Genomic DNA, 27330 nt, shown 5'->3' on the forward strand with positions numbered 1-27330 from the left:
AAAACACAGTGATTGTTATATCCCTTACATTTTTTGTAGCAGTTTTGAGTTTTTAATGTCACAGTACAAATATGTAACAACATTTTTCTCACAGCAGTCCCCTGAAGTGGGCATTGTTAACTCCATTTTGTAGACAGGCTCTCAAGCTCAGTTAAGAAACTTGCCCAAGGTCAGTCAAAAAAATCTAAACAGGCAGATACTTCAAGTTTTCCAAGCAGCTGCTCAAACTTTGTCTAAATGACAAAAACTAACAAATGAGACTCACACACATGTGAGCAATGAGACACATTTTATGTTTCGTTTTATTCCTTATTTGAACAGTTAACTATAGTTCATTTTCAGTTGCATATATAATGGTATTGGATTTGTTCTCATGGTACCCCTAGTAAAAATATGATTTTAACATCTCTATAGCAATCATATTTAGCATGAGTAGAAAGATCATTTCAAGGTTTCAGAGAAAAATTCATCATGGAATTAAGAGGATGGGTTAAAGCACAAATGAGCCTTCAAATTGCTCCTCTTCAAGGACATTCAGATACTAAGCTGTTATATTACTTTTTTTTTTTTTTTTTTTTTTGGAGGCGGAGTTTCACTCTCGTTTCTCAGACTGGGGTGCAATGGTATGATCTCCGCTCACTGCAACTCCACCTCCCTGGTTCAAGCTATTCTCCTGCCTCAGCCTCCCGAGTGGCTGGGATTACAGGCGCCTGCCACCACGCCTGGCTAATTTTTTTTGCATTTTTAGTAGACATGGGGTTTAACCATGTTGGCCAAGCTGGTCTCGAACTCCTGACCTCAGGTGATTCACCTGCCTCGGCCTCCCAAAGTGCTGGGATTACAGGCGTGAGCCACTGTGCCCGGCTGCAGTTATATCACTTAAGAGGTGGCACATCCTAAGTTTCAGATGAAAAAGTACGTCCACACTTGAAACAAAGTTCTTCTCATAAAGCTTATTTTCTTCAGGGAACCCTCATTCGTATAGCAAGTCTTTCCTTTCCTGAGAAGCCCATCAATCCTGAACAGTCCTAATACTTGCTGAGAATTTATGATGTGCTCGGCATTTCAACAAGTGGCTTATACACATTATCTCACTTGAGTACTTGGCTATACTGTGAGGCAGTATAATGTAATGGTTACAGACACAGGCTCTAGAGCAAAATTGACTGGATTTGAATTCCAACTCCCCTTCTTGCTAGTTCTGTGATGCTGGGCAAATTTCCTAAATTGCTTTGTGCCTGTTTCCCCAATGGTAAAATGGATAAAAAAATACTTACTCTATAAGACTACTGTGGTGATTAAATGAGTTAATATACACAAAGTCCTCAAAACTGTACTTGTACATTGGAAATGTCATCTGACTGTGAGCTATTTTATCCTCCTATCAACTCTATGTGATAAGTACAGGCCTATGTTACAGAAGAGAAAGCTTAGGCTGAGATATTAAACTTGCTCATACCCACAGAGTTATTAAGAAGCAGAACTGAGAACTAACCTTGTGTATGTGTAGGTGTGTGGCGCCCCAGCACATAGCATAGATCACTAACAGAAGCTAAAATGATGTGCTGTAGTCTAAAAAAGCTAAATAGTTAACAACAATGAACTTACACAGTGGGCATACTTGGGTATGACATTTGTGAAACCTATCAAAACAGTCTAACAATTGGTTCTTCAGTTATTTATGGCGCAAATCTTGTAGATATATCATTCTGGTAGGCCCTTTATGACACGGTTTCTTAAAAATCAGACAATTCAGTAAGGCACTGCTGAGTTCTTTGAGGAATACCAGTCCTAAAACTTTTTTGAAACCCAACTTGACCATGTTATATGGAACAGAATTTTGGGGTTCCAAATACTCCTAAAATGTGAGCGTGAGAATATCTGAAGCTATTCAGATTTTATTGGAGGTATGGTAGTAATTCAAGTAACAAATAGTAATTCAAGTAAATATTTGTTCTGCCTGCAAGCACACCAATTTGCTTGTGCTGAAAAGGGCTGACTTTCAGCCCTTGTATCTTACACAATTTGATTCCCAATTCAAGTAGCACATTCTGCACCACAGCCACTTCCCTGAGGAGTCAACAATGCTGATACTTGAGAGGGGTATTCAAGTTTTACTAACTGGCTGCTTGATTAAAAAGAAAAAGCACAGAAAATACATTTATCAAAAACATGAATGTTGCCAGACAAGATGGTTTTTTCTATTTCCTCAGCAGACTGAATTTCAGTATTTTTAATCTCTATAGCAATTATACATAAGACATAAAACATTTTGACTTCCTTTAAGTAAGAATGCAGTTGAGTATACCTTTGTTCTCAAGCCAGGAATAGTTAACTTACAGAGTGGTCTGAAGCAGCTGAGTCACTAAAATTAGCGTTGCATAACCATCAGTGGTATATATATACACATATAGTTGTTGTTGTAAGATTAGAGTTGGCTTCCTGAGGAGATAAATTCTTCTGACACAGAAGCAGAGGAAAAAAAGGAAAACAAAAAAGCTATTCTTTTGGGCTTTCTCCTCTTAGGCATAGCTCAGTATGCTAAATATCACTAGTAGCAAAATGATAGCTTATTAATAACAAGTATGCTGTCAGCTTATTTTTGTAACCTAAGAATAAAACTAATTACAATGTTTTGAAACTTTCATTAAATTCTCAACTCATGAGATTTTGATTCTGTCATGCTGGGGTACAATTTTTCCTATTTATTTATAAAAATTCGTATTTCTATAGGCTATTGAGAGGTCATTTTAAATAGCAGTATATACCACACAAGGCATGGAGTGTAAACACATCAGCATAAATGACTGAAAGCTTATCTGTCTAAATTCTAAATTATAGCAAATATAACATCTTTAAATGATTGATAAAAGAAGTAAATATTTAGGATATTTCCCCACACTACCCCATAGTTGATTATTTAGAAATAGTATTCCTTAGGATTAGGAATACTGAACTTCTTAAAATTCTTTATTAAAATTATAAGGAATTATATAAATTATATGGAATTTTAATGAGTATTATAGAAAATAAAATCTTAAATATTGTATGTATTGTTAGTATTAGAAATGTACAACATGAGGCCAGGCGTGGTGGCTCACGCCTGTAATCCCAGCACTTTGGGAGGCCGAGGCAGGCGGATCACCTGAGGTCAGGAGTTCGAGACCAGCCTGGCCAACATGGCGAAACCTCATCTCTACTAAAAATATAAAAATTAGCTGGGTGCGGTAATCCCAGCTACTCGGGAGTCTGAGGCAGGAGAATTGCCTGAACCTGCGAGGCAGAGGTTGCAGTGAGCCGAGATCACACCATTGCACTCCAGCCTGGGGGACGGAGGGAGACGCGTCTCAAAAAAACAAACAAACAAAAAAATGAAAATAAATGTGCCACATGATAGTGTATTAATGCTATACGCAAACTACTATTATTTCTCTTAAAGAATTTTCTTAAAGTACAAAACTATATTAAGATGTCCAATTATATGTAACTGTGAAAAATACAGTAGTCTCCTTTTATCTGCAGGAGACATATTTCAAGACCTCCAATGGATGCCTTGAAACCACAGACAGTAATGAACCCTAATATATACAGCCACATGTCACTTAACAAGGGGATTCTGTCATTGTGTGAACATCATAGAGTGTCCTTACATAAACCTAGATGATACGGCCTACTACACAGATAGGATATATGGTATAGCCTATTGCTCCTAGGCTATAAACCTATATCCAGTATGTTACTATACTGAATATCATAGGCAGTTGTAACACAATGGTAACTATTTGTGTATCTAAAGATAGAAAAGGCACGGTAAAAACACAGTATAAAAGATAAAAATGGTACATCTGTATAAGGCACTCATCATCAATGAAGCCTGCAGGACTGGAGGTTGTTCTGAGTGAGACGAGTGGTGAGTGAAGGTGAAGGCTGAAGACATTACTACACACTACTATAGACTTTACAAACACTGTATACTTAGGCTACACTAAATTTATAACAAAAATTTTGTTTTTTCAGCAATAAATTAACTTTAGCTCATTGTAATTTTTTTACTTTATAAACTTTTAAATGTTTTTAACATTTTAACTGTTTTGTAATAAAGCTTAGCTTAAAACACAAATACATTGTACAGCTGTACAAAAATATTTTCTTTCTTTATATCCTTATTCTGTAAGTTTTTTTCTAATTAAAAAAATTTTTTTAAACTTTGTTGTTGAAAACTCACACACAAACACACACGAGCCTAGACCTACACACGGTCAGGATCATCAATATCACTTTTTCCACCTCCACATCTTGTTTCGTTGGAAGGTTTTCAGGGGCAAGAGAATACACGGAGCTGTCAACTCCTATGATAAAAATGCCTTTTTCTAGAATACCTCCTGAAGTACATGCCTGAGGTTCTTTTACACTAAGTTTTTTTTAATAAGTAGAAGAAACTCTAGTCTAAAATAATAATAAAAAGCCTAGTATAGTAAATACATAAACATATAACATAGTCATTACCAAGTATTATGTATGACCAGCAGTGAGGTAGGTTTGTTCACACCAGCACCTCCATAAGCACACTGTTGACTGAAATGACATTATATGGCACATGACTGCACTATGTTTTTTCCTATACATACATACCTATGATAAAGTTTAATTTATAAACTAGGCACAGTAAGAAATAACAGTAAAATAGAACAATTATAACACGTTAATAAAAGTTAACTGTAATAAAATTATGGGAATGTGGTGTCTGTCTCACAAAGTATCTTAGTAACGTACTCATCATGACCATGGGTAACTGCAGAAAAGGGGGATTACTGTAAATGAACTCTGAACTTGGGAAAGTCCATCAGCTAATACTATTCAAGAATATGATTTCATGTTTAGCCCCCTTCTAATGTGTTTGTGCAACCTTGCTATTATTCAAGCGTTTAAGATTTTAATCAGAAAGACCAGTTTAGTAATGAACAATGAAAATCCCAGATAAGTGTCCTATAAACTCTTGTTTGGCTACATTAAAAAAAGTGCTAGCATAGTCTAATAAAAGCATCCAGAAGGATACACACTCACCTTGTAGCACTTAGGAAGCATCATCTTACCACTGAGGGTCAGGGTTTTAAAACAATGTGCCTTATAAATTCCAAACTATTTATGAGCTAGAGCAGGGGTTGGCAAACTATGGCCTGGGTATTTGTTTTTGTATATAAGTTGTACTGGGATGCAGCCATGCCCATCCGTTTATGTATTGTCTGTGGCAATGTTACGTCAGTGACCATATGGTTTGCAAAGGCACACCTTTGCAAAAAGGGTATGCCTAAGAAAAAGTGTGCCAACTTTTGAACTGAAGGACTTTTTAATACCACCTTTTAAGTGCCCTTTTCATTCCAAAAACTTCTTGGTTAAGATTTTTTTAGGGCAAACAAAGGGGAACCTTATTTCACTGAGATAATTATAATTCTAAATGACACATGATTATACAGGCTGCCTATTACTGCTTTGATAAAAACAGGCATTGGGCTTGGTCTCTCCACAGACTGCTGTACTGGTCAGTTGCTACTTTTCTATTATGGGTGTCTGTTTCACACTCTCATTCCTCTGCTGCTGCTACCTCTTCTAGGACGCTTCTTGAGGCTGCATTATCTGCCTCCTTTCCCTTGTTTCTTCTTGCTAGTTTTACCATGTTTCTCAGGTACTCTGGATTCAGTGAAAATACCAGAAGCTTTGATCATCTCATATTATTTACCTTATTTGGTTCCAGCTTATTTTTAAAAAACTTCAGTGTTAAGTATTTGTTTAGAGTTATCCACATACTAATTCATACGAACTTCTTGCTTATCATTCCCCTTCTTGCATCTCAGTCTTTCCTTTTGGGTTTAATTTGCTTCTTCCTGAAGTGCATCCAAGTTATCACTCCATTTGTTGTTTGGGGGTACTGGGCACCTCTGGTGGCCTTGGATCAGCTCTTACCATTTGCAACAATACTCTCTTGCTCATATTTGGGAATTTCTTCTTTGGCCCTACCCTGCCTGTTTTCTGTCTTTCAAGGTTTCCTTATAATTTCTTGTTTGATGGATCCAATTCTTCTGGTCCAAAGTAGATACTGATCAACTCAGTTTAAAAACGTCTTTTCTGTCATTGGGGGCAAAAAGGGAATACCACAGAATGTGCTCAGACCTAAACTTGGAAATGGAAGCCTCCCATCTGTTGATCTCTACATTTTTCTCATTTACCAGCTTGCCAATTAAAAATGAGGTCACAAGTCTTTTTACCTGCAGATATGTACATGTTCCATTTCTCATTAACTGTCCTGACAGTAATTCTGAAAGGCAATTTCAAGTAATAGTAAGAACAAAGGCTGCTGAATCCTACATCTTGGAACAAATCTTGATTCCACTGCAGTGTATTTGACTTTCAAGCAGTTAGACCACCCTGAGATAAATCGTTTCCTTGTCCATAAAAGAGAGATAATAATACCTAAGTATTTGGGTTTATAATTTATAAATGATACAGCATATCATATAAAGTTTGATTTCAAATATTCTAGCAATCATGTTTGTTTTTCTGATTTCTCCCCCATTAGTTGTACACTGAGTTTCTAAATCCCTGTTTATTATTTTGCCTTTTTTCCTATGCTAAGGATAAATCAACTGGATAATATATTGGAAATGTCAATGAATCTGGAAAGTTCTTAAACCAAGTCTTTTCAAGTGAAGTCATAATAATCCATAAGAATTCTACTTTTGATAAAAGGTAGAACAAACTAGACTTAATATAAACACTGATTATAACTTTTAAAAGATGCACTGGAACAGCTCTGTTTTAACAACTAAGAATTTTTGAAAGTGTACAATCAATTTTCAAAAAAAATCTGCCTAACAAAACTACAGGGTATCCATTAAAGAAGCTTATGCAATAATAAAATCAAAGTAATTAATTTTGAAAAAGCAGAACTAAAATGTACTATGCTGATTTCAAAAAGGTAAGAAGAAAATCTCTTTCATATAATACAAAAGCTCTACATGGTTACAAATGGTCTGCTACCAACATAGCTATCTCCAAATGTCACTTATTTGTCTAAAAAAAGTCAAGGTTCAGACACAAAAGAACAAAATGGGCATACGCAAAAGAAAAAACAAACTAGTTAAAAGTAAGACAACTCACAATCAATAATTTAGTAACACAGAACACACACAGAGAACCTTCTGGGATGACATCTTAGGGCCTAATGTACATGCAAATCAAGCCAACTTTTCAGGAACTCATTTAATGTTTTCAACTCTTTAACAATGGAAACTTACAACCACAAGGTCTCAATGACCTGAAGCCTCATGTTTTGGGAATAAGTAATACAGAACAATGGTTTGGGTTCTCTATAGCATAAAAATTACATCCTGTTTTGTTTTTCTTAGGAGGAGAGAGAGGTCTAACACAAAGAAAAATTGTTCTGATCTACAGTTTGAGATATGGTTAGAAGGAAAGAGTACACTGAGGGCAGCTCATAGAGTAAATGACCAGGGACCTAAGCAAAAAATGATCCCATGGAGGTTTTTATTTTCAGAGAACAAAACCCTTGGCTGGGTGAAGAAAAGGTCAGGAAAAGAGAGGGAAAGAAGGGTAAGGAGGGAGTCCTCCATTTCTTTTGAGAGCTAGCAGATAGGCTGAAGCCATGGCAATAAAGCCAATGCTGAGGAAGAGACCTGAGACAGGCCAAAAATAAAAATAAAAAAATCAGATCATGGTCATGTATCTTAAATACAGGGTCAAGCTGTGCCTCAACTGTACAGTTATATAAATTAATAAGATCTCTTTACTGTTTAAGCCTGTCTGAGCTGGGTTCAGTTACTTGCAAGACAGAGTCCTAACTAATACAACGTTGAAATTATATAAAACTTTCATAAACAGCAAATCTGTTTTTGATACAGTAAGCAAAAATATTTCCCAGGGATGAAATTATCTAGCAGTTTTCAAGGGTACTTTGTAATCCTTTCACGGATCTTGGGGAGGGATGAAGAGTAAAGAGAAAGACAGTGACTGGAAATCTTTGTGAGCACACCCTATCACAGATGCTGGATCCACTAGTGGCAAAGAATAATATTTCCATTTATTTTGGCTTTTGGACAAATGCATCATTCATATCAGTAAGGTATAAAAATTGCTCTTGATATATAACCCAAACCCAAACAACAACAAACATATTTAAAGAAATCCAGCAATTGTGGTTAACATGAAGCTATGCATAGAAAAACCCTAGTTCTCATTAGAGGACTCAAATTAACTGTGTTTAGAACCATGTCTTTACAAAGTTGTCAATAAAGTGTTGAGATAAATGTGCTATCTTCTTTCCCAATTTTCTTCGTATCTTATTGAAGCTGACACTACAAAGCATAAAATCCTCTTCAGCCTTAGTTACAATAAAAGCTACTACTTATTGAGTACTTACTATGTATCAGGCGCTGTGGCAAAATGCTTTATATACATCTACTCATTTAATTTCTGTTTTTCTCTTGCTTCTTTTAGCAGGGCTTAAGATCCCAAATGAAATATTATAAACAACACTTTCCAGAGTATGGTCATAAAATGACAAGGCTGGAATTAAATACTAGTGATAATACTGTAACTGGTAATATTTTCTGAAGATTTCTTGCTTTCCAACATCTGTAGGATCCATCTAATACACCTAGAATGGCTGCAACTAAATGGTTAATTTCTGAGTCTGGATTTTGAACTCCATCTAAGGGCTTATAACAGCAAAGACAAAAAAGGTAGGAAAACTCCGAATTTACCACTATCTTAAGCATATCAAGAAACCAGGTAACTTGGAGAGTCCTTACTTATAGCAAACTACCTCTAAACCATTTTGCTTGGTATATATTCCAGAAAATGAAATGTATACATTTCAAACCAGTGCTACTCAAAGCGTGGTGTATGAACCTGGTGTCAGTCCACAAAGTGTTACTGTCCAAAATGACATTCTTCTATATCATCAAGTACAATGGTTATTTCAAGCTGATTTCTGTGTGTGTAAAATATTTTCTTGACAAAGGAGACTGATGATTTATATTCACCAAGCTCCTTACCTACCACAAACTGCTAACAGTTTAGGGGCTATTCTGAGTAGCAAGCATTAGACCTCAATTTTGTATATTGCTTCCAGTTTTCTGTCCCAGCTGCCACACAAAATTCAAATAAATTAACAAGCAAATACTTGGCTTACACACAGTAATAGAAAAAGCAATACAATTAGCAATTGACCTCACCTTTGACAGAAGCAATTTCACACAGGAAACATGACCCTCATAGACAGCAGACAGAAGAGGAGTAATATGATGTTTATCTGGAGCCTACGAAATAATAAACAGAGATAACCTTATCCATTTTTCATTTCTTCCTACTTTCTAGTTTTAACTAGAAAACTCTTACTAGATTTACCTATTTGCCTTTCTACAAATAAATAAATAAATCCACAGAGTCAAGTGTCTAGTCTCTTAGAGCCACCAGAGACCCAGGCCCATGAGCAATGTCTTTCCTTAGGAGTCGGAGTAGTAGAGCATAGGGAGCAGGGCTTTGACCTCAGCTCAAATCTTGGCTCTGCCACTTACTGTGGTACGGTTATTTAGCCTCTCTAAGCCTTGATTCCCCACAACTGTAGAAATGCCAGTGTGGTCCAGTAAGGGAAGACGGGGTAAAACACAGCCAATGACTAGGTAAAAAGGCCAGACAGCATGGCATCCCTTGAAATACAGAAGCTACAAAAGGCTGAAGTTGGAAGATGACTGCACTTTTCTGACCACTTGCCCATTGACCTTTGTCCAATAATCCAGTTCAGATTTAGCCTATGACTGCAGAGTCTTATGCTCTATTACATCATAGCCATTTGTTACCCACAGATAGTGCTAACTCCCCAAGCTTTAGAACTTGAAAAGCAACAGCCATGGGGGAAACATCCTAACCTTCAATTTTTGTCAGCTTTAAAAAGTCAGTTTTTTTGGCTTATTTTTAAAAATCCCACCTCTGTATTTCTAAGTTATAGGCAATTTGGCATAATTCAGACTGTATTCTTATTTAAAATGAAGTTTCTACAAATAACTATTTTATAATCTATAGAAAACAATTACCTATAGCATATTAACAGAAATTTTTTTCAAGAATGATCATGTCCTCTACGTACATTAATATCTGCTCCTTTCAGCAGCAGAAATTCCAGGATTTCAAGCTGCCCACAATCTGCTGCATAATGAAGAGGCTTCCTTCCACCTTCTAGTGTCCGGTTGACATCTTCTCCCTTATAAGAAAAGCAAATGAAAACAATATTTATATGAATGGAAGACTGAAGAAGTGAAATGAGGCACCTGATATTTTTACTTTCTTAAAGCCGTGTTTCATGAAACAATTAACATTTCTTGCAAAATAAAATAATCAAAAACTTGAAATTCTGCACAAGAGTTAACATACAGTATGATGGAAATTCAAGCCACGATTAGTTAAGCTGAAAACAATATACAACAATGATAAATGTAATGAAATACATTACTGTCTTCCATTTCTAAGGAGTTCAATCAGCATAATGTCAATATGTGACCACAAAAGACTAGTGAGTTCAAGCACTGATGTTTTACACAGTTCATATTACATGTATTTTAATTCTTCAAAGAAAGTATTCCCATTTTGATGTAGGCAGTCATCAATATCACAATGTAATTTCAGTATTAGGTATTAAGAATTTATTTCATTTAACATGCAGTAAAGTCCAATTGTGTTGCAGGCACTGTGCTAGACAGTAGGAAGACAGTGGTCAGCAAAATCAGACATGACTCCTGACTGTATGAAGCTTACCATCTGGGGTTGGGGGGCAGATACTAATAATCACATAATTAAACATATAATTTCAAAATACAAGTGCTATAAAAAAAGGACCTCGGGGCTTTCAGAAGAACATGACAATCCTGGTGATGAATGGAGGTATAGTGCCAGAAAAATGAACTTAAGTCTAAAAAAGTCATTTTCATTCACTGAAGATTAACAGAGACTAAAAATGATGACTACTTTCTCTATGGACCAGCTGCAACATATCTGGCACTGTGGTACACCCATTATTTCTAATCTTCAAACTACCCCAAGAAGAGAAAACCTCCATCTAATATATGAAAAGTCTAAAGCTGAAAGAGGTTAAATAACTTTTTGTGGTTCAGCTAGTAACAGAGATTTAAACCCATTCTCTTTCTGTACCAACATGCTGCTTCTATTTCAGTATTTGCCCCTTCCCTCTTAGGAGAGTTCAGATTTTACTGAGGAGCAAAACATTCTAAAGAGTTTATCCTCTCAGCCGGGTGTGGTGGCTCACACCTGTAATCTCAGCACTTTGGGAGGCCAAGACTGGTGCATCACTTGAGCCTAGGAGTTCAAGACCAGCATGGGAAACGTGGCAACACCCCATTTCTACTAAAAACATGAAATTAGCCAGGCGTGATGGCATGCTTTTGTGATCCATCTACTTGGGAGGTGAGGTAGGAGGATCACCTGAGCCCAGGAAGTTGAGGCTGCAGTGAGCCATGACCCTGCCACTACACTCCAGCCTTGGTTATAGGAGTGAGACCCTGGCTCAAACAAACAAAGTTTATTTTCTCAACAATTTTATTACTCACTTAGCATATTTTGGTCAACTCATCAAGCCATACCCTGAACCAAGATGTTCAGAGCCCTATCATTTTACAGCCACTATAAACCATTCTTTCAAACACACACACTCCAAACTCCCCCCCCCCTTTGTCACTTACCTTCCCATTAATTTAAATACTATAGGTCCTACAAACCTCAATCAAATTTAAGATTTACTCTATGAAATTTTCCATGATAGTAATAGTAAGCTCTCCTTCTCGTAAAACTCACAAGAATCAGTTAGTATTTAAATATATGGTACCCTTACAACTTTGTGTACGCCTTCTTTCCCAACAGAATGCAAATTCCTTGACAGTAGAAATTATATGTTTTCTTCTTTACATTTTCCTACAGTACGATGTGGGAGTTAAGAACAGGTTCTCCATCACCATTAGACCTTGGGCAAGTTACTTTCTATGTGCAGAGATGACAGTACCTATGGCTCATGGAGTTGTTAGGGTTAAACTACATGATTCATGTAAAGCACTTAAATATCATATTAGCTAATATAGAAATATGGTTAGCTATTATCTATAAGTATTATCTATGTACACAATAGGTATACTCAAATATGAATTCACTTATTTTTAAGCATTCTGAGAGAAGGGTGATATCAACTGTCTACCATAGTAACCAATGGTGTCAGTGAGGCACAAGGGAACTACATTATAGTGTTTCCAAATTCTAGCCCACATGTGTATTTCAAATATATATATTTTTGGAGGATCAAGAGTTTCATCAGAAAGCATTTTCCTATTCTGAAATATTAGATGATAAAACAATCTAAGACTACTTCAATAATTCAAAGCAATAATTTCTAATGGATTGTTTACTTAGGTCAGTATCTGATATATGCATTACAACAGGGCCTCCTATAAATCAGGATATAGAAGGAATGCATAATGTATATACATGTAATATGTATATATATAAGGTATATATAAGGATGTATAATGTGCCTAAAATCACTGGAGACCAGGTTAGCACTCCAACTCTACCACTCAGTTGTGGGACCAGAGACCAGGTACTTTCTAAATTTTAGTTTCCTTATCTTTAAATTGGGAATAGAAATACCGACACTTCACAGGGTTTCAGTGTTTCATTAGAAGAGATAACTCATGCAAAGTGTTTAGCATAGTGCCTGACACATTGTTTAATAAATGTTTAATGAAGGCTATTATATTTAATAAAGGTTAACTACTACTTTTGTAGATTCCTGGTACTGGCTTATACTAGATATAAAAGATTATTCAAAATAGGATTAAGGCAGGTTTCTGTATAATGAAATATGAATAATTAAAGACATTATTTATTGTAACATTCTTTATATTCAAAATCAAATTTAAATAGGAAGGGCAAACTGGCACACCACCTTAGTCTTTATTCACAACTACAAAAATGTTGTTGAGGCAAGGAAGGCAATTCAGATAAAATTAGTTTTCCTCCCATTATTAACATTTCCTTTCTAATAATATTAGCTGGACAGGATTAACTGGACGAGACTTTAGAGTGAGACAAAGCAAATAAACAAGTGCAATAAATCATCAATAAGATCTTTGTTAAAGATACTTCCGTGAATCAAAAATGTTACATCCTCCAGGGCCAGGTGCAGTGGCTCATGCCTGTAATCCCAGCACTTTGGGAGGCCGAGGTGGGAGGATCACGAGGTCAGGAGATAGAGACCATCCTGGCTAACACGGTGAAACTCCGTCTCAACTAAAAAACACAAAAAATTAGCCAGGCATGGTAGCGGGCACCTGTAGTCTCAGCTACTTGGGAGGCTGAGGCAGAAGAATGGCGTGAACCCAGGAGGCAGAGCCTGCAGTGAGCTGAGATTGCACCACTGCACTCCTGCCTGGGCGACAGAGCGAGAGTCAGTCTCAAAAAATAAAAAATGTTATATCCTCCCTTGCACTTTTAATACGAGTGCAAAATGCCTATGAAATGGAGCTGTGAGTTTAAACTTTCTCCTTTATCCCTTCAGACATTTACATTACAATTCTTATTTTAGCAGACAAAAAGATGATGAGACTGAAAAGGCTTTGTGTGACTGACAGAAAAAAATCCCTGTCAGCAGGGCCTTAGCAAAGTGGTACTTATAGAGAAATTTACAGCACTAAATGCCTGTACTGGAAAAATAGAAAGATTTCAAATGAATAATCTTTGTATTTCCATCATAAGAAACTAGAAAAAAATTAAATCCAAAATAAGCAAGAGAAAAGAATAAAGATCAGGGTAAAAATCAAAGAAACAGAAAACAGAAAAATGAGAGGAATCAAAAGCTGATTCTTCAAGATCAATACAACTGATAAGCCTCTAGCAAACGTCATCAGGAAAAGGGCGAAGAGACAAAGTACCAATATCGGTCGACAGACAGACAGATTACCTCCCCACAAAGAGACCTTCAGACTCCAGATGGCACCACCGTAAATTCTACCAGACATTTAAGGGAAGAAGTAATACCAATTCTACCCACTCTTCCTGAAAATGGAAGAGATGGGATGTTATCTCAACTCATTCTATGAGTTCAGCATTACTTTGATTCTAAAACAAGACAAAGATGTTATAAGAAAATACTGTATGCCAATGTTCCTCATGAAAAGTGATGGAAAAATTTTAGACAAAATTTTAGCAAATGTAATCCAACACTATGTAAAAAGGATGATATACCATGACCCAGTGGCATTTATCCCAGGAATAAGGTTGATTTAATACTCAAAAAGTCAGTGAATATAATTTACCATTCTAACAAACAGAGAAAGCCATATGATTGATCATCTCAATGGATTAAAAAAAACCCCAATATGCATTTCTCATCAGAATTTAGCAAACTGGGATAAGAAGGAAACTTCCTTGGCCTACAAAAAACCTACATTTAAGATCATACTTAATCGGTGAAAGACTGAATGCTTTCCTCCTAAGATCAGGAACAAGACAACGATGTCTGTTCTTACAACTTCAGTGTTGCACTAGCAGTTCTAATCAGTACAACCAGGCATGAAAAGAAATAAAAGGCATCCATTTTGAAAAGGAAGAATTAAAGCTGTCTTTATCTGCAGATCCCATGGTTAGGGCGTGCTGAATGACAATGTCACCAGGTTTTCAGCAGTCTTGATGGGTGGCAGGTCCAACAGTAGTGATGAAATAGGAAAGGAAGATAGTGCTCTATATAGTTCCTTTCTTCCCTGCCTCCAGCCTATACTCTAGGCCTTAGTGACATCAGCAGAGATAAAGTCATCTATTCTGTAATCTTCATTCTAACTTCATAAAACGTTACCGGCTACAGAGAAAAACAAAACCCTAATTTTCTTTCCCAAATTCTGGGGATAGAGAAGAGAGATACGCAATCCGAACACGTTCCTTAGCTCACATGGAAATGTTACATGTTTTCCTTTTCCTCTGGCTCTTCCACTTTCCACAGAGACTATTTTAAACCTCTTCTACTTATTATAGACCTTAGACTTTTCTGTATTCTCTTTCCCCTTCATTCTCAGCAGATAAGCCCATATCCTTCTTTATACAGAAGACTGCCTTCAGACATGATCTCCCTCATGAACTTCTACCACACCTTTTTGGAACTGACCCATCCTCTCATCCTATCAAAAGCCACCCCTCACCTATGTTCTGTATATCGTCCCTTCTTTCTTTTTTTGGGGAAACTTCATGTTTATTTCTTTTCTTGATGGTGTTTTCAACCTCTCCTGTTTCATTGGCTCCTTCTCACCAGCATGTGCCATTCACAGCTCTTCCACTAAGAAAGCAACAGCAGCAACCTCTCATTGGACTTGACATCTGCCCTTCAGTTACTGTTCTCTTTCCTCCCTTCCAGGGCTAAACTTTACAAAACGATTGTCTATATTTGCTATCTCCAGTGTTTCACCGTCCACTCTAATTTGGCTTCCACCCTCAACACTATTACCATAACCATTTATGCGGAGGTCAAGGGTCTCCATGTTGCAAATACAAAGCTTACCTTTACTCTTAAAACTCTTTCCTTTCATTGCAAAATGAAGTCTGTCAGTTATTAAATACACAACCTAGACTGTATTATATTAAAACATACTAAGTTGTTTTGAAGCTATTATTTTCTCTAAATATGGTATATTCCATATATGTAAGTAACATACGTAATGTACACACATAATACACATATGAAACTCTACTACTTCATAGCATATTCTGGTGAGTAGTTTAAATTAAATACATACACTCTATCTGGAACCACCATAGAAACCATAACACGCTATAGGATGGGTTGACTTCTGGTGCCTCTAAGAGTAAGATGAGGATTTAGATTATAGTGGAAAGGAGAAAGTCTATGTGAAATTCTAAACCAAATGGAACCCAAGAAAGGTCTTAAGATTACATTCTCGCAACTGAGATTAGCTTCTCTGAGTCTTCCTCGGTCCTAACCTGAATTCCTCTTACTGTTAAAAAATTAAAAAAAAAAAAAAAGTGACAATGCATGACCAGTTTACATCAATAAGTTGGTGAGTTCCACGTCAGAGGAGAAACTAATTATTGTATCATTTATTCCAATGCCAAAGCGTAGTGCTATAATTTTGATGTGTGTCCAGGAAAATCTCATGTTGAAATTTGATCCCAATATTAGAGGTGGGGGCCTAAAGAGAGGTGTTTGGGTCATGGGAGCGGGATCTCTGATGAACAGATTAATGTTCTCACTAGGTGCGGGATAAGTGAGTTCTTATCCCATTAGTTCTTGTGAAAGCTGGTGTTAATAAGAGCCTGGCACCTCCTCCCTCCCTTGCTTCCTCTCTCACCATGTGACCTCTCCACACCTGGCTCCCCTTAACTTTCTGCCATGAGTGGAGGCAGCCTGTGGCCCTTCACAGATGCAGGTGCCCAATCTTAAGCTTTGCTAGACAACTGAATCATGAACCAAATAAACCTTGTTCTTTATCAAGTATTCAGCCTCAGATATTCCTTTATAACAACCCTAAACTGACTAAGACACGTGGCATTTTAGGATTGGGCACTGGACAGGTTTTTCAACTTAAAAAAGTTAAATATTATTGGTATTTTCCTAATATTCTTGATATATAATTGCCTTCCTTTAATCCTCATAGTTCTTGTTTATATGTATCTCATTACATTTACCTCTATTCGATCAGGTATTTGTTATTTATATACTTTAATAAAAACTTCATTAAAGAAAGGACAATGAAACAGCAATGTCTTACTTGTTTATATACTGCCTACAATGTCTGTGGGTGACTTGTGCATAGCAGTCTTATTTTAATAATTCCCACAGACACTTACAACAGCTTTGTCACAATGCAACCTGTTGCCTACCAAACAGCTATTACTTCAAAAAGTGGTATTTTAAAAACGTTATTAGGGTCTCTGAAAGTTATACAATCTCGGTGTTGGAAGGGGCTCTGAATGTCATCTCATTCAGCCACCCATTCTATGTTTCAATCCTTGCCTGTGTCTGCCCAACCTATAACTGAGTATCTCTAATGAAAGGTAATTCAGAACCTTGCTGATCAGTCCATTCCTGCTCTCAGTACTGGAAACTTCACTGTTTACGAGTTATGGTTCCGTCCCTTGCAGACATACAGCATAAGCAATTCTTATTTTTACATTAGGTTATTAATTGTGTTTAGCAGTCACAACACACTGTAACTAAACTAAATATTTTCATTGATTTGCTGTTATTCTGAATTTGAGTCACTAATGGGTCAGAGAGACCTATCATGTGCTGATCCCTGATTTAGTTCATGACACTTTGAGCCAATGATCCTTCCCCATCATTTCCCCAAGGATATCTTTGAAACATTCAAATTTCAGTAAGTATTTCAGATTATCTTTATAACAGTCTAGAAACTTCAAAAAAAGAAAATCCGTATAGCATGATTTCTAACTGATCCCCTGATAAGTGTTATATACCACCCCATTGCCACCACATACCCACTTATAAAATAAAATCTAGAAATTACAAATTATTTTAGCAAGGCCTACCATCCAAAATGCAACCATTGTTACCACTCTGCTATAATTGTGTTTAATCCTTTTCTATGAAAATAGCTACTTTAAAAAGTTGTCATCACACTATGTATTCTTTCACGAGACATCGTTCTTGAAAGATACATATATTCTATCAAATGGATGTACCATAGTTTACTTATCCTAATTCTAGACATGTAATAAATATCAAATATCCTGTAACACTAAAATTCTTATTTTATACAACATAACAGTTCCATATTTCATTGATTCCAAAGCACACATTTTTCTGTATTTTAATGTCCCTAAAATAGGGTCACAGACACCACTTTGCCTTGGAGTTTGGGGGAAAAGTACTTATGGGTTGATTATGTACTTTGTGGAAACACTAACACTCATTGCCTATGCCTGGCTTTGCTACTGAAACCTATTCTTGGGTGGGTTAAGATGTTAAGAGTGTAAAGTATAGAATTAGATTAAGCTGACTCTGAAGAACATAAATGGTGAAATTCACTGATTCAACCTGATGATATTATTCTCAAGAAAATTTGGTGAGTGTGCCATCAACTATTTTTAATCCAGAGAAGAGAAATTAAATATTAAATAGAACACGTCTTAGATCTAATTTCTGAAAGCAATGTTATTGGCTGTACAGGGAATATCCCTAGAGCTTAATATATGCCACCTGGCTATCCCCACTGAGTTATTTGCTTTTTTTTAACAGTACTACAAGCAAGGGAAGATTTTTCTACTTTGTCAGTATTATTCAGGAGGAACATCTGCTTTTTTTTTTTTTTTTTTTAATGGAACATCTGTTTTTTTAAGATCAAGATAAACGAAGTGTATTGCCTCCTGCTTTACTGCAACAACAGAATGAAATGAAACTTATATGGTATACTTTCCTCTTTACAATGCCAAGTTGTTTTTTCCTTCTAGTATTTTATGCTTATTAAATGGTTTATTCTAATATTTTCCAAAGACATCAATTTGGTTACTCAATCATTCATGAAACATTTACCGATAGCTTATAAAGTTTTGGGAATTGTGGCAAGCATCTGAGATAGTGATGAAAAAGGAGTCATTCCCCACAAGGAATTTGTAGCCATAAAAGGCAAGACAACAAGTAAACCATTCATACAATGTGATTAAATTATATCAAGTGATTAAAGCTGCGGTACAGGCTATGAGTTTGTTTTGGGAATACAGAAAAGGAGATGTAGCCCAGCCTGGGAGGGGTCTAATCAAGCTACCATGAAGAGATAATAAAGCTTGGGCTAAGCCTAATACTTTTTTTCTTTAAAAAAAAATTTATCTTTTTCAGTCTTCATGATTTCATGGTTTTTTTTAAACAATGTAATGAAGTTATGCCTTAGGCAATAGAGAACATAAAAGAACCACCAGCACTAGGATTCTTCTAGTACATAAGCACGTTTTAAGTGTGGTCAGAGGCAATCCTCACATCCTAACTGCTAGCACACCCTAACTCTGGATAGTATTTCCCCTTTAAAGGATAGGTAACGAAGAAAACCAATATGGAGGTAGGTGTATAAAAACTAATCAAAGGGCAAAAGAAATATATTGAAAATTATTTCCTCTAAAATGTAGTAGAAAAAGAAAATAAAGAAAAAAAAACTCTAAGGAAATACATACCTCTGAAATGATTTAATATAAGAAACTTAACTTCAGTGTTTGCCTCAGCAGCACATATATTAAAATTGGAACGATACACAGAAGATTAGCACAGCCTCTCTGCAAGGGAGACACGCAAATTCATGAAGCAGTCCCCATTTTTTTGGTTTTTAATTAAAAAAAAGAAAACTTAACTTTAGAAAACATCTACAGAGTAATCAAAATGGAATCCAAAAGACATGGGCTCAATAAGTAAGGGTGTCTTAAGAAGAGAACAGGCAAACACACAAAGTAAACAAACTGAGGTGCAGGCTGATAGGAAAGGGAAGCTGCAGAGAAAGTGACATATAGCAAGGAAATTAAAACTGCAATTGCAAAATTAAAATATGTACCATAGTCAGTAGAGTTGGGAAACACTATTCAAATTAAGAAAACTCAAGCAAAGACTTGAGAACAAACTTAAGAAATTTTCCCAGAATACCGAGGTAATAAAGTCGTACAAATGTTTAAAGAAAAAGATGATTGGTATTAGGAGTGTAAAGTTCTAACTTACAAATGATACAGAACCAGAACGGGAATAGAAAGTTTTAAAAAGTTTTCTGAACTCAGGAAAGGCCTGAGCCGACAGATTGTAAGAACTCACTGTGTTATAGGCAAAAATTCAGTTGATTTTCCCCCTCCCAAAAATACAGTTTTAGAATTTCTTTAGATAAAGCAAAAAGACCCCCAAAATTAAAAAGTCAAAATCACATTAATGCCAAAAAAATTAAATTAGACTGGTCTCATATTTGTGGCTTCCTCAGACCACCAAATTCCAGAGGACTACAGAGAGAAACTATCTATAGCAATGATATTTGGAGAGAGTTTGAGATATATACCTCTTTTTTTCTTTCTTTCTTCTTTTTTTTTTTTGAGACAACATCTCACTGCCTTGTCCAGGCTGGATTTGAACTCCTGGGCTCAAGCAATCCTCCTGTCCCAGCCTCCCCAGTAGCTGGGATTACAGGTTCAATGTGCTAGGCTCTTAACGTCAAATTTAAAGATAAAGAAGAATCTCGAATTTTGTTAAACAACAACAACAAGAGAAGCAAACAAATTGCCAACCAGAAGCTGCTATTGAGAGATACCTAAAAGCAAAATATGAAAATGTGAAAAAAAAATTTTAATGGTCAAAAATATACTAGGCACGGCCGGGCGTGGTGGTTCAAGCCTGTAATCCCAGCACTTTGGGAGGCTGAGACGGGTGGATCACAAGGTCAGGAGATCGAGACCATCCTGGCCAGTGAAACCCCGTCTCTACTAAAAAATACAAAAATCCCCCCCCAAAAAAACAATTAGCTGGGCGAGGTGGCGGGCGCCTGTAGTCCCAGCTACTCAGGAGGCTGAGGCAGGAGAATGGCGTAAACCTGGGAGGCGGAGCTTGCGGTGAGCTGAGCTGAGATCCAGCCACTGCACTCCAGCCTGGGTGACAGAGACTGTCTCAAAAAAAAAAAAAAAAAAATATACACACACACACACACACACACACACACACACACACACACACACGGCACATAAATCTAAAAAGCTAGGAAGAGTAGTATTAGTACATGATAAAGTAGAATCAAAGCAAAAAAAGTAAATGGAAAAGGTGTTCATTTTACATTTAAAAAATGTGAAGCTAGTTATGAATTGTCTGAAGAACGCCAAGAAAACAACTGACAAAAGTAGCACTGCACAGAGAGACTATGATAATCATCTCAGTCTTTGGCAGGTAAGGACATAGCAGGCATGATTAATAATTAATGAGACTGTTAATGTATATTAACTTTGTGCTCTATGGAAATTGTACGTTATTATTTCACTGAATATTAATAAAATATAATTCTAACAGAACAAAGAAAACTTCAGTACATTCCAAAGTCTAAAACCTTATAGAACCCATTATCTAATCCTAATGCAATAAAGCAAAATTAATACCAAAAGCTTTAGCACAAAGTAAACATAAGAAAAAAACCCCAAATGAATGAACAAAAATAACACACAAAACACACAGAACCCAACCAATACTAAATCTTCTAAATTACTGATGGAGCAAAGAACTCAATACTAGAATTGCAGACCATTTTGAAAATAAAGGTTAAAATACTAAAGTATTCTATTAATGGCAAGAATATTACTTATGGACAGAACCAAATCTGTGAAAAACCAATCTGGAGGCGGTTAAATTAATATGAAATTACATGGTTTTTAAAAGACTGCCACTGTTCACTCGATTTTTCCCACCTTTTTTCAATTTTTTTCTCCCTTACTCTCCTAGTTTTAAAATGAAACACAAACATATTAACAAATAAGTGGTATGCTTTTAACAGTTTCAGATTTTCTCTTCAACAGCAAAATCTTTTCATGCTCCTCCACAGTGTGGCTTGGTGGGGATTATTCACTAGACTAGTACTTCTTACAGGCCTCTATTATATAGCATTAGGTTTATTTGAATAATAAACACTACAATGAAATAGTACTCTTTATGCTATTTCTAAGTGAAATGGCCGACTCCTACACAGAATGTTTTTTAGGCCTTTCTTCAGGTGAAAAGAAACAATACTCTTCCTTTGATCTGTAAGGTATGTACACATGTACACATTGCTGCATTGCTGCCACTGAGTTCCAAGGCATAGGTACATACCGTACTGTCACAAGAGATCAGTGTCCCAAAAGCTACCTAACAAACAGTAGACTAAATTAGCATATGTGTAACCACTTTGTACCACAGCATGTAAATTAAATATTGGACACTTGACAATAGAAAGCAGCAAAAGTATTAAATTTACAAAATTCTATATAGTTGAGTCGAAGTCCCCAATAATTTCAATTACAGTTAAGTATTATTCTTCCCCACTGGGAATTCAGAATTCCTTAAGACTGCAGTGTTTAATAAAAATGACAGATCCATTTGAGATGAATGTTATAATATAGTCCCTCCTTTCCTAATTCTCTCTGTCCTCCTCCCTACCCAATCCCCCAGGTTAAACGTCCTTATTTAGGATATAACTTTGAAAAAAAGAATCACATATTACTGTACCGGGGACTGATATCAGTGTGTCAAACAATACCACAATTATAAATTACAACACAGCAATGGGTTTATATGTAAAATCTACCACTGAGGGGGCAAAGCAAACAAGAAAGGTGACAACACATTAATACTTTATTTGGAACTTTACAATACAGAAAAACAGATAGATGGCACAATAGAGAAAGAAAGAAAGTCTGAAAGGACAAAGTTATAACATCAACCTGCTCTTACTTGACGTATTCTGAAATGTTAACGTCACACCAAATGAACTTTCTCTTGCTGATGTCATCCTCCCAAATGCATCAAACTTTCAATGATATAAATATGAACTCATTTTAAATAATGAGTAACAATACATTTGCTATGTATTGTTATCCCATCTATACATTTACTTGCAACCTTCAACTTAGGCATTTTTTTCTTTCAAAAATGACTACTTCAGTCATTCAAATTATAGAAATTTTAGTTTTAGTTTTCAGCTGATTTACTATTAAATACACACAATTTTTCTTCTTTGGAAGGTTTAGAAGCAATTAATTACACTTAGACATTTTCTAACTGAAAATGGTGAAGTATTTTCTAAAAGCTTACTTGTGGGAAATTAAAATTTTAATAACAAAACACACGTGTTTATATAAAGACTATCAAAATTAAGAAAATCCATTTAAAACATTATGGTAGTATGTCAATTTGGAAACAAGACTGACAACCACAAAGTACCTTCATTTATAAGATTCTAATTCATGGCTCCACAGTTGGATGGGAAGGAAAGAAGAGAGGAGAAAGGAACCAAATATAACTTTATCTTAACAAACTTTATAGCTGCTTTCTAAGTTTTATCCACATTTCATGTATTAAATAAGGGAAATAATGTATTTAGAATCCATACAACCATCTTACCTGCTGCTTGTTCTCTAACCCTTTTAACTAAACCTACCAAAGAAAACTCATCTGAGTGGCTAACACTGTAGGTGCTCAAATGGTATTTGCTGCATGAATTATGAATGAACCAGTGAAAACTGCTAACTAGCCTTCTCTTTCACTTCTGGAGTTGGAAATCAAGCCAGGCATGGGACTCACACTAGGGCTAGGAAGAAAATTCTGGAACGTTTTTGGTGAAGGGTGATCTCATGCAGCTGAAAAGATTTTGCAGAATCTACTTTCAGTTTAAGACTCTAAATTAGTTCCTGTTTGTATATTACAGTAATGATTCCTCGTTTTCAGAAATCTAGGCCTCTTGCCTAAGGTTCAAATTTAGTATAAAAATTCTGTGCTTTTTCTTTTAGAGAATTTCATTCAAACTCCCTCTCTCTTCTATCTATCCACAAGCAGCTTTCCATGCCTTGCTTTTCCAGTCCAACATCTTTCAATCATAAAGATTTCTGAATAATGTTTTTGGAAATGCTGACCCCCAAAATAAGTTTTATATTATACATTTTAATTTTTTTATATCTCAAAAACTTGAGAATAAAGTGCAACTTATAGTAGACAAAGTAGTTTTACTAACTTCAATGTTATGTAGAGGTGTGCACCCTATGGCTCACGGGTCAAAGTCAGCATGCTGTTTCTGTAAATAAAGTTTTATTGGAACTCAGACAGACTCATTTGTTGACATATCATCTATGATTGCTTTTGCACAACACCAGAGATGAATAGTTATGATAGAGATTGTGTGACTGCCAAGGCCTAAAATATTTACTAGCTGCCCCTTTACAAAACATGTCTGCCAACTCCTGCTATTAAGCATTGGCCTCTCTAACCCTCCTCTGAGATCTATACAGACAATAATACAAACAGCAAATACATACTACAGAATTTCAGTGTATTAAGCAATGCTTTGCAAATTTTACATTTACATTATCTTTTAAAACTTGGACACAACATGAATTATTATCACAATCCCTATTTACAGATACAAAGCTGAGGTTTGATGAAATTGAATAACATGGTCAAGGTTAGTAAGTGGACAGAGCTGGGAATCAAGCCCAGGTCTACTGAAATCCAAAATGAAAGTGTAGTATCTCTTATAGAGAACTTGAAAATAATAAATAATAATAAATGTTTTCTAAGGACTTAGTTTTAGGGTCCATATGCTTTTATACTGTTCTAAGTAATGTGGTATTAAGCATAGGTTTTAACATTTGTTTCTTAATACCAAGGTAAAAAGCACGGATGATTCTTATTTTTCACAAGGAAGCATGCACAAAACTATCTTTACTTTTAGTGAGACTGTATAGTGTTAAAAATTCTTAACTGAAATTCTAAAATGATAGTCATGAGAGGTTACATGTGGAAGTTGCTGTTATACTAATACAACTGCTGTCACTACAACAGTGTGGAAAGTTGGACAAAGTTCATTGGGTTTAAAACAACAAAGAGCTTGAAAATTTAGAACTATTTCTAAGAGAGGAAATGAAAGAACGTCATTCACACTAACAACATCTGTTAACATACAAAGCAGTGTATGGTAAACCAACTTTGAAAACAAAGGAAGGGATAGTTTCTGCAAATACCAATTAAATACAAATGTAACAAACTGTATCGCAGATAACAGGCAATGTGATAACTATTGAGGATACAAAGATAATTGCTATCTTCAACAAACCCACAGCATATGAGGTGAGATAAATAGGTAAAAATTAGTATAGGGTTCTTAATTTCAAGCAACAGAAACTAAATTAGACTGATTAATAGATATGTAATACATTAACAGATATTAAAAGTAGCTCCCAGAACTGCGAGGAGGACTGAAGAACAAAACTCAGTAAATGGACAGAAAACAAGGATGCTTAAAAGCAAGAAATACAAGTGCTCCTCTACTTATGATTGGGTTACATTGAAAATGCATTTAATACACCTAAACTGCCATCAGAGCTTAGCCTAGCCCGCCTTGAATGTGCTCAGAACACTACCATTGGTCAAAAACAGCTGGCATTACAATACACAGCAGAGTACCAGTTATTTACCCTCATGATTGAGTGCCTGACTGGGAGCTGCGGCTCCCTGGACCATGAGAGTACCATAATGCATATCCCTAAGCAATGATATGATTTTGACTTTGAAAGCTTTGATTCTGAAAGATCAAAATTCAAAATCTGAAGTACAGTTTCTACTGAATGTGTATCACTTTTGCATCATTGTAATGTCAAAAAAAAAAAAAGTTAAGTCTGGGACTATCTGTGAAATCAAAATCTGTCACAAGAACCACCTGGGCACAGAAGAGATGCTACAAGTGGCACATCACGACCTCTGCTGTTTTCGGAAAGTGGTGTTTTACTGTTGCCACTACATCTTTTATTGTGCCTGAGCATTTGTATCAGCTCTGGATAGATGCATCCCATTAGTCATGTTTGGGTTATGAGCTCTTTTCCTGTGTGGGCAAGAGAAAGCAATTTATTTGCCCTTTTTGGCTTTTGTTGTGGTGAGCACCAGACCTTGCCTTTGATCAAGATTCATACTATGTAAGTAGGGAACTCCTCAAGCACAGGAAGAAGCTTCCAGTGCTGTGACCCCTGTCAACAGAAAAATGCCCCAATATAAGCACCGTAGCTTAAGGATCTGCAGACATTTTTTTAGGGGGCTGGAGGGGGCGGTGGAGAAGAGCCTCTGAATTCTCAAGTTTGTGAGGCACTATTTAAGTGACTAAATGGTAATAACTGATCCATATTTATAAATGTACCTTGGTTTTTTCTTAACCAGTCATTAAGACGAAACTCATTTTAGCAGTTTAAAAATTAAAGACATACCGCACAGAACAAGATTTAAGTTTATTAAGCCACTGTTTTTCAAATTCAAGTCTAATAACTTGTTAGTCAAGCCAGAAGCCCATAAGCTCTCAAATTTAAGAAACTACAACAGAACATAAACACAACAAGCAAGTTCTACATTAGATGTCACCAAGAAATGATAAATTGCACAAGCAGTCAGGGAAAGTTATGCAGAACAAAATAGACCTGAATATAAAACTTCAAGAATAAGAAGAAATTTGCCAAGCAGATGTAGTAGGACGAAAAAGAATAATTTATTAAAGGTAACATCTAGCATAAGATGACTTCATTAGGAAACACAATGGTGTAGTGGAAAACGAACCAACCAACCAACCAACCCACCCTCATCCAAGTTCAGGAAAACTGCGTTTAAATTTCAATCTCAATTAGCAGTATGATACTGGTCAAGGGCTTTCACACCTAATTTTTCCTTACCTATAAAATAAGGGAGCTGGACTAGTTGCTCTGTAAGTAATCTTGCTTCTAAACAAATTTATGAGGATGCTGATTAGTAACAACAGCTAACATTTACTAGCACTTACCATATGTCAGGCACAATGGTACACAGTTTACACTTCTTATGTAGGCATTACAATCATTCCCATTTTCACCAATTGAAGAAACTCAAGCTCTGAGTGCTTAATTCACCCAAAGTGTCTAGTTAGTAAGAAGGTCAGACCTGGAAGATCTAATTCCAAAGCCAACACATTTAGCTTCTATGCTATGGTTTCACCAATAATGCAATTCCAAATCCCTAAAGGACAGCGCCATAATGAGCATCTACTGTACTATGTTTAGTGTTTACTACCTATAATTTTTTTGTTGTTGAGATGGAAGTCTTGCTATGTTGCCCGGGCTGGTCTTGAACTCCTGGGCTCAAATGATAGATCCTCCTGCCTTAGCCTCCCAAAATGTTGGGATTACAGACATGATTCATCATGCCTGGCCTACAATTTTTTTTTTATTATCTACATTTTTCAGATACTTACTTTAGGCCTAAGTATCAAAATGCTCATTATTTTTTATATGTCAAATTGAAATCTTCCTAAAATATGTTATACATGTCTCTGACTTTGTAAATAAGGGAAAGGTAACCAAGTTTAAACTTTCCGTGAAGCTCAAGGTTACACTTATACATATTAATTATTGCCTGGGGCCTCTGAAACTTTAAGGTAAATATGGCTCTTTGCCCTTCACTTTCTTGGGTCAGCTTCTTACATTTTAGTTTCTTTCCTTTCAGTAATCACAGCTCCTTTTTACAAT

At 36.0% G+C, this 27330-nt stretch overlaps 1 protein-coding gene and 1 non-coding gene across 2 annotated transcripts in view; one reads left to right on the top strand and one right to left on the bottom strand.

The window, feature by feature from the left end:
• Window positions 1-27330, bottom strand: part of MTPN (myotrophin) — a 49531-nt gene that overhangs the window by 13785 nt on the left and 8416 nt on the right. Inside the window, exons 2-3 of the mRNA XM_025378515.1 lie at window positions 10163-10276; window positions 9252-9335 (exon numbers count right to left, since the gene is read on the bottom strand). Of these exons, the coding sequence (XP_025234300.1) occupies window positions 9252-9335; window positions 10163-10276 (198 nt within the window). The remainder of the gene's footprint in view (window positions 1-9251; window positions 9336-10162; window positions 10277-27330) is intronic.
• Window positions 19302-19408, top strand: LOC112621858. Its single transcript, XR_003118795.1, has one exon. It is a non-coding gene; the product is annotated as a U6 spliceosomal RNA (small nuclear RNA).

The sequence above is a fragment of the Theropithecus gelada genome, chromosome 3 (assembly GCF_003255815.1).
Source record: "Theropithecus gelada isolate Dixy chromosome 3, Tgel_1.0, whole genome shotgun sequence".
NCBI lineage: Eukaryota > Metazoa > Chordata > Mammalia > Primates > Cercopithecidae > Theropithecus > Theropithecus gelada.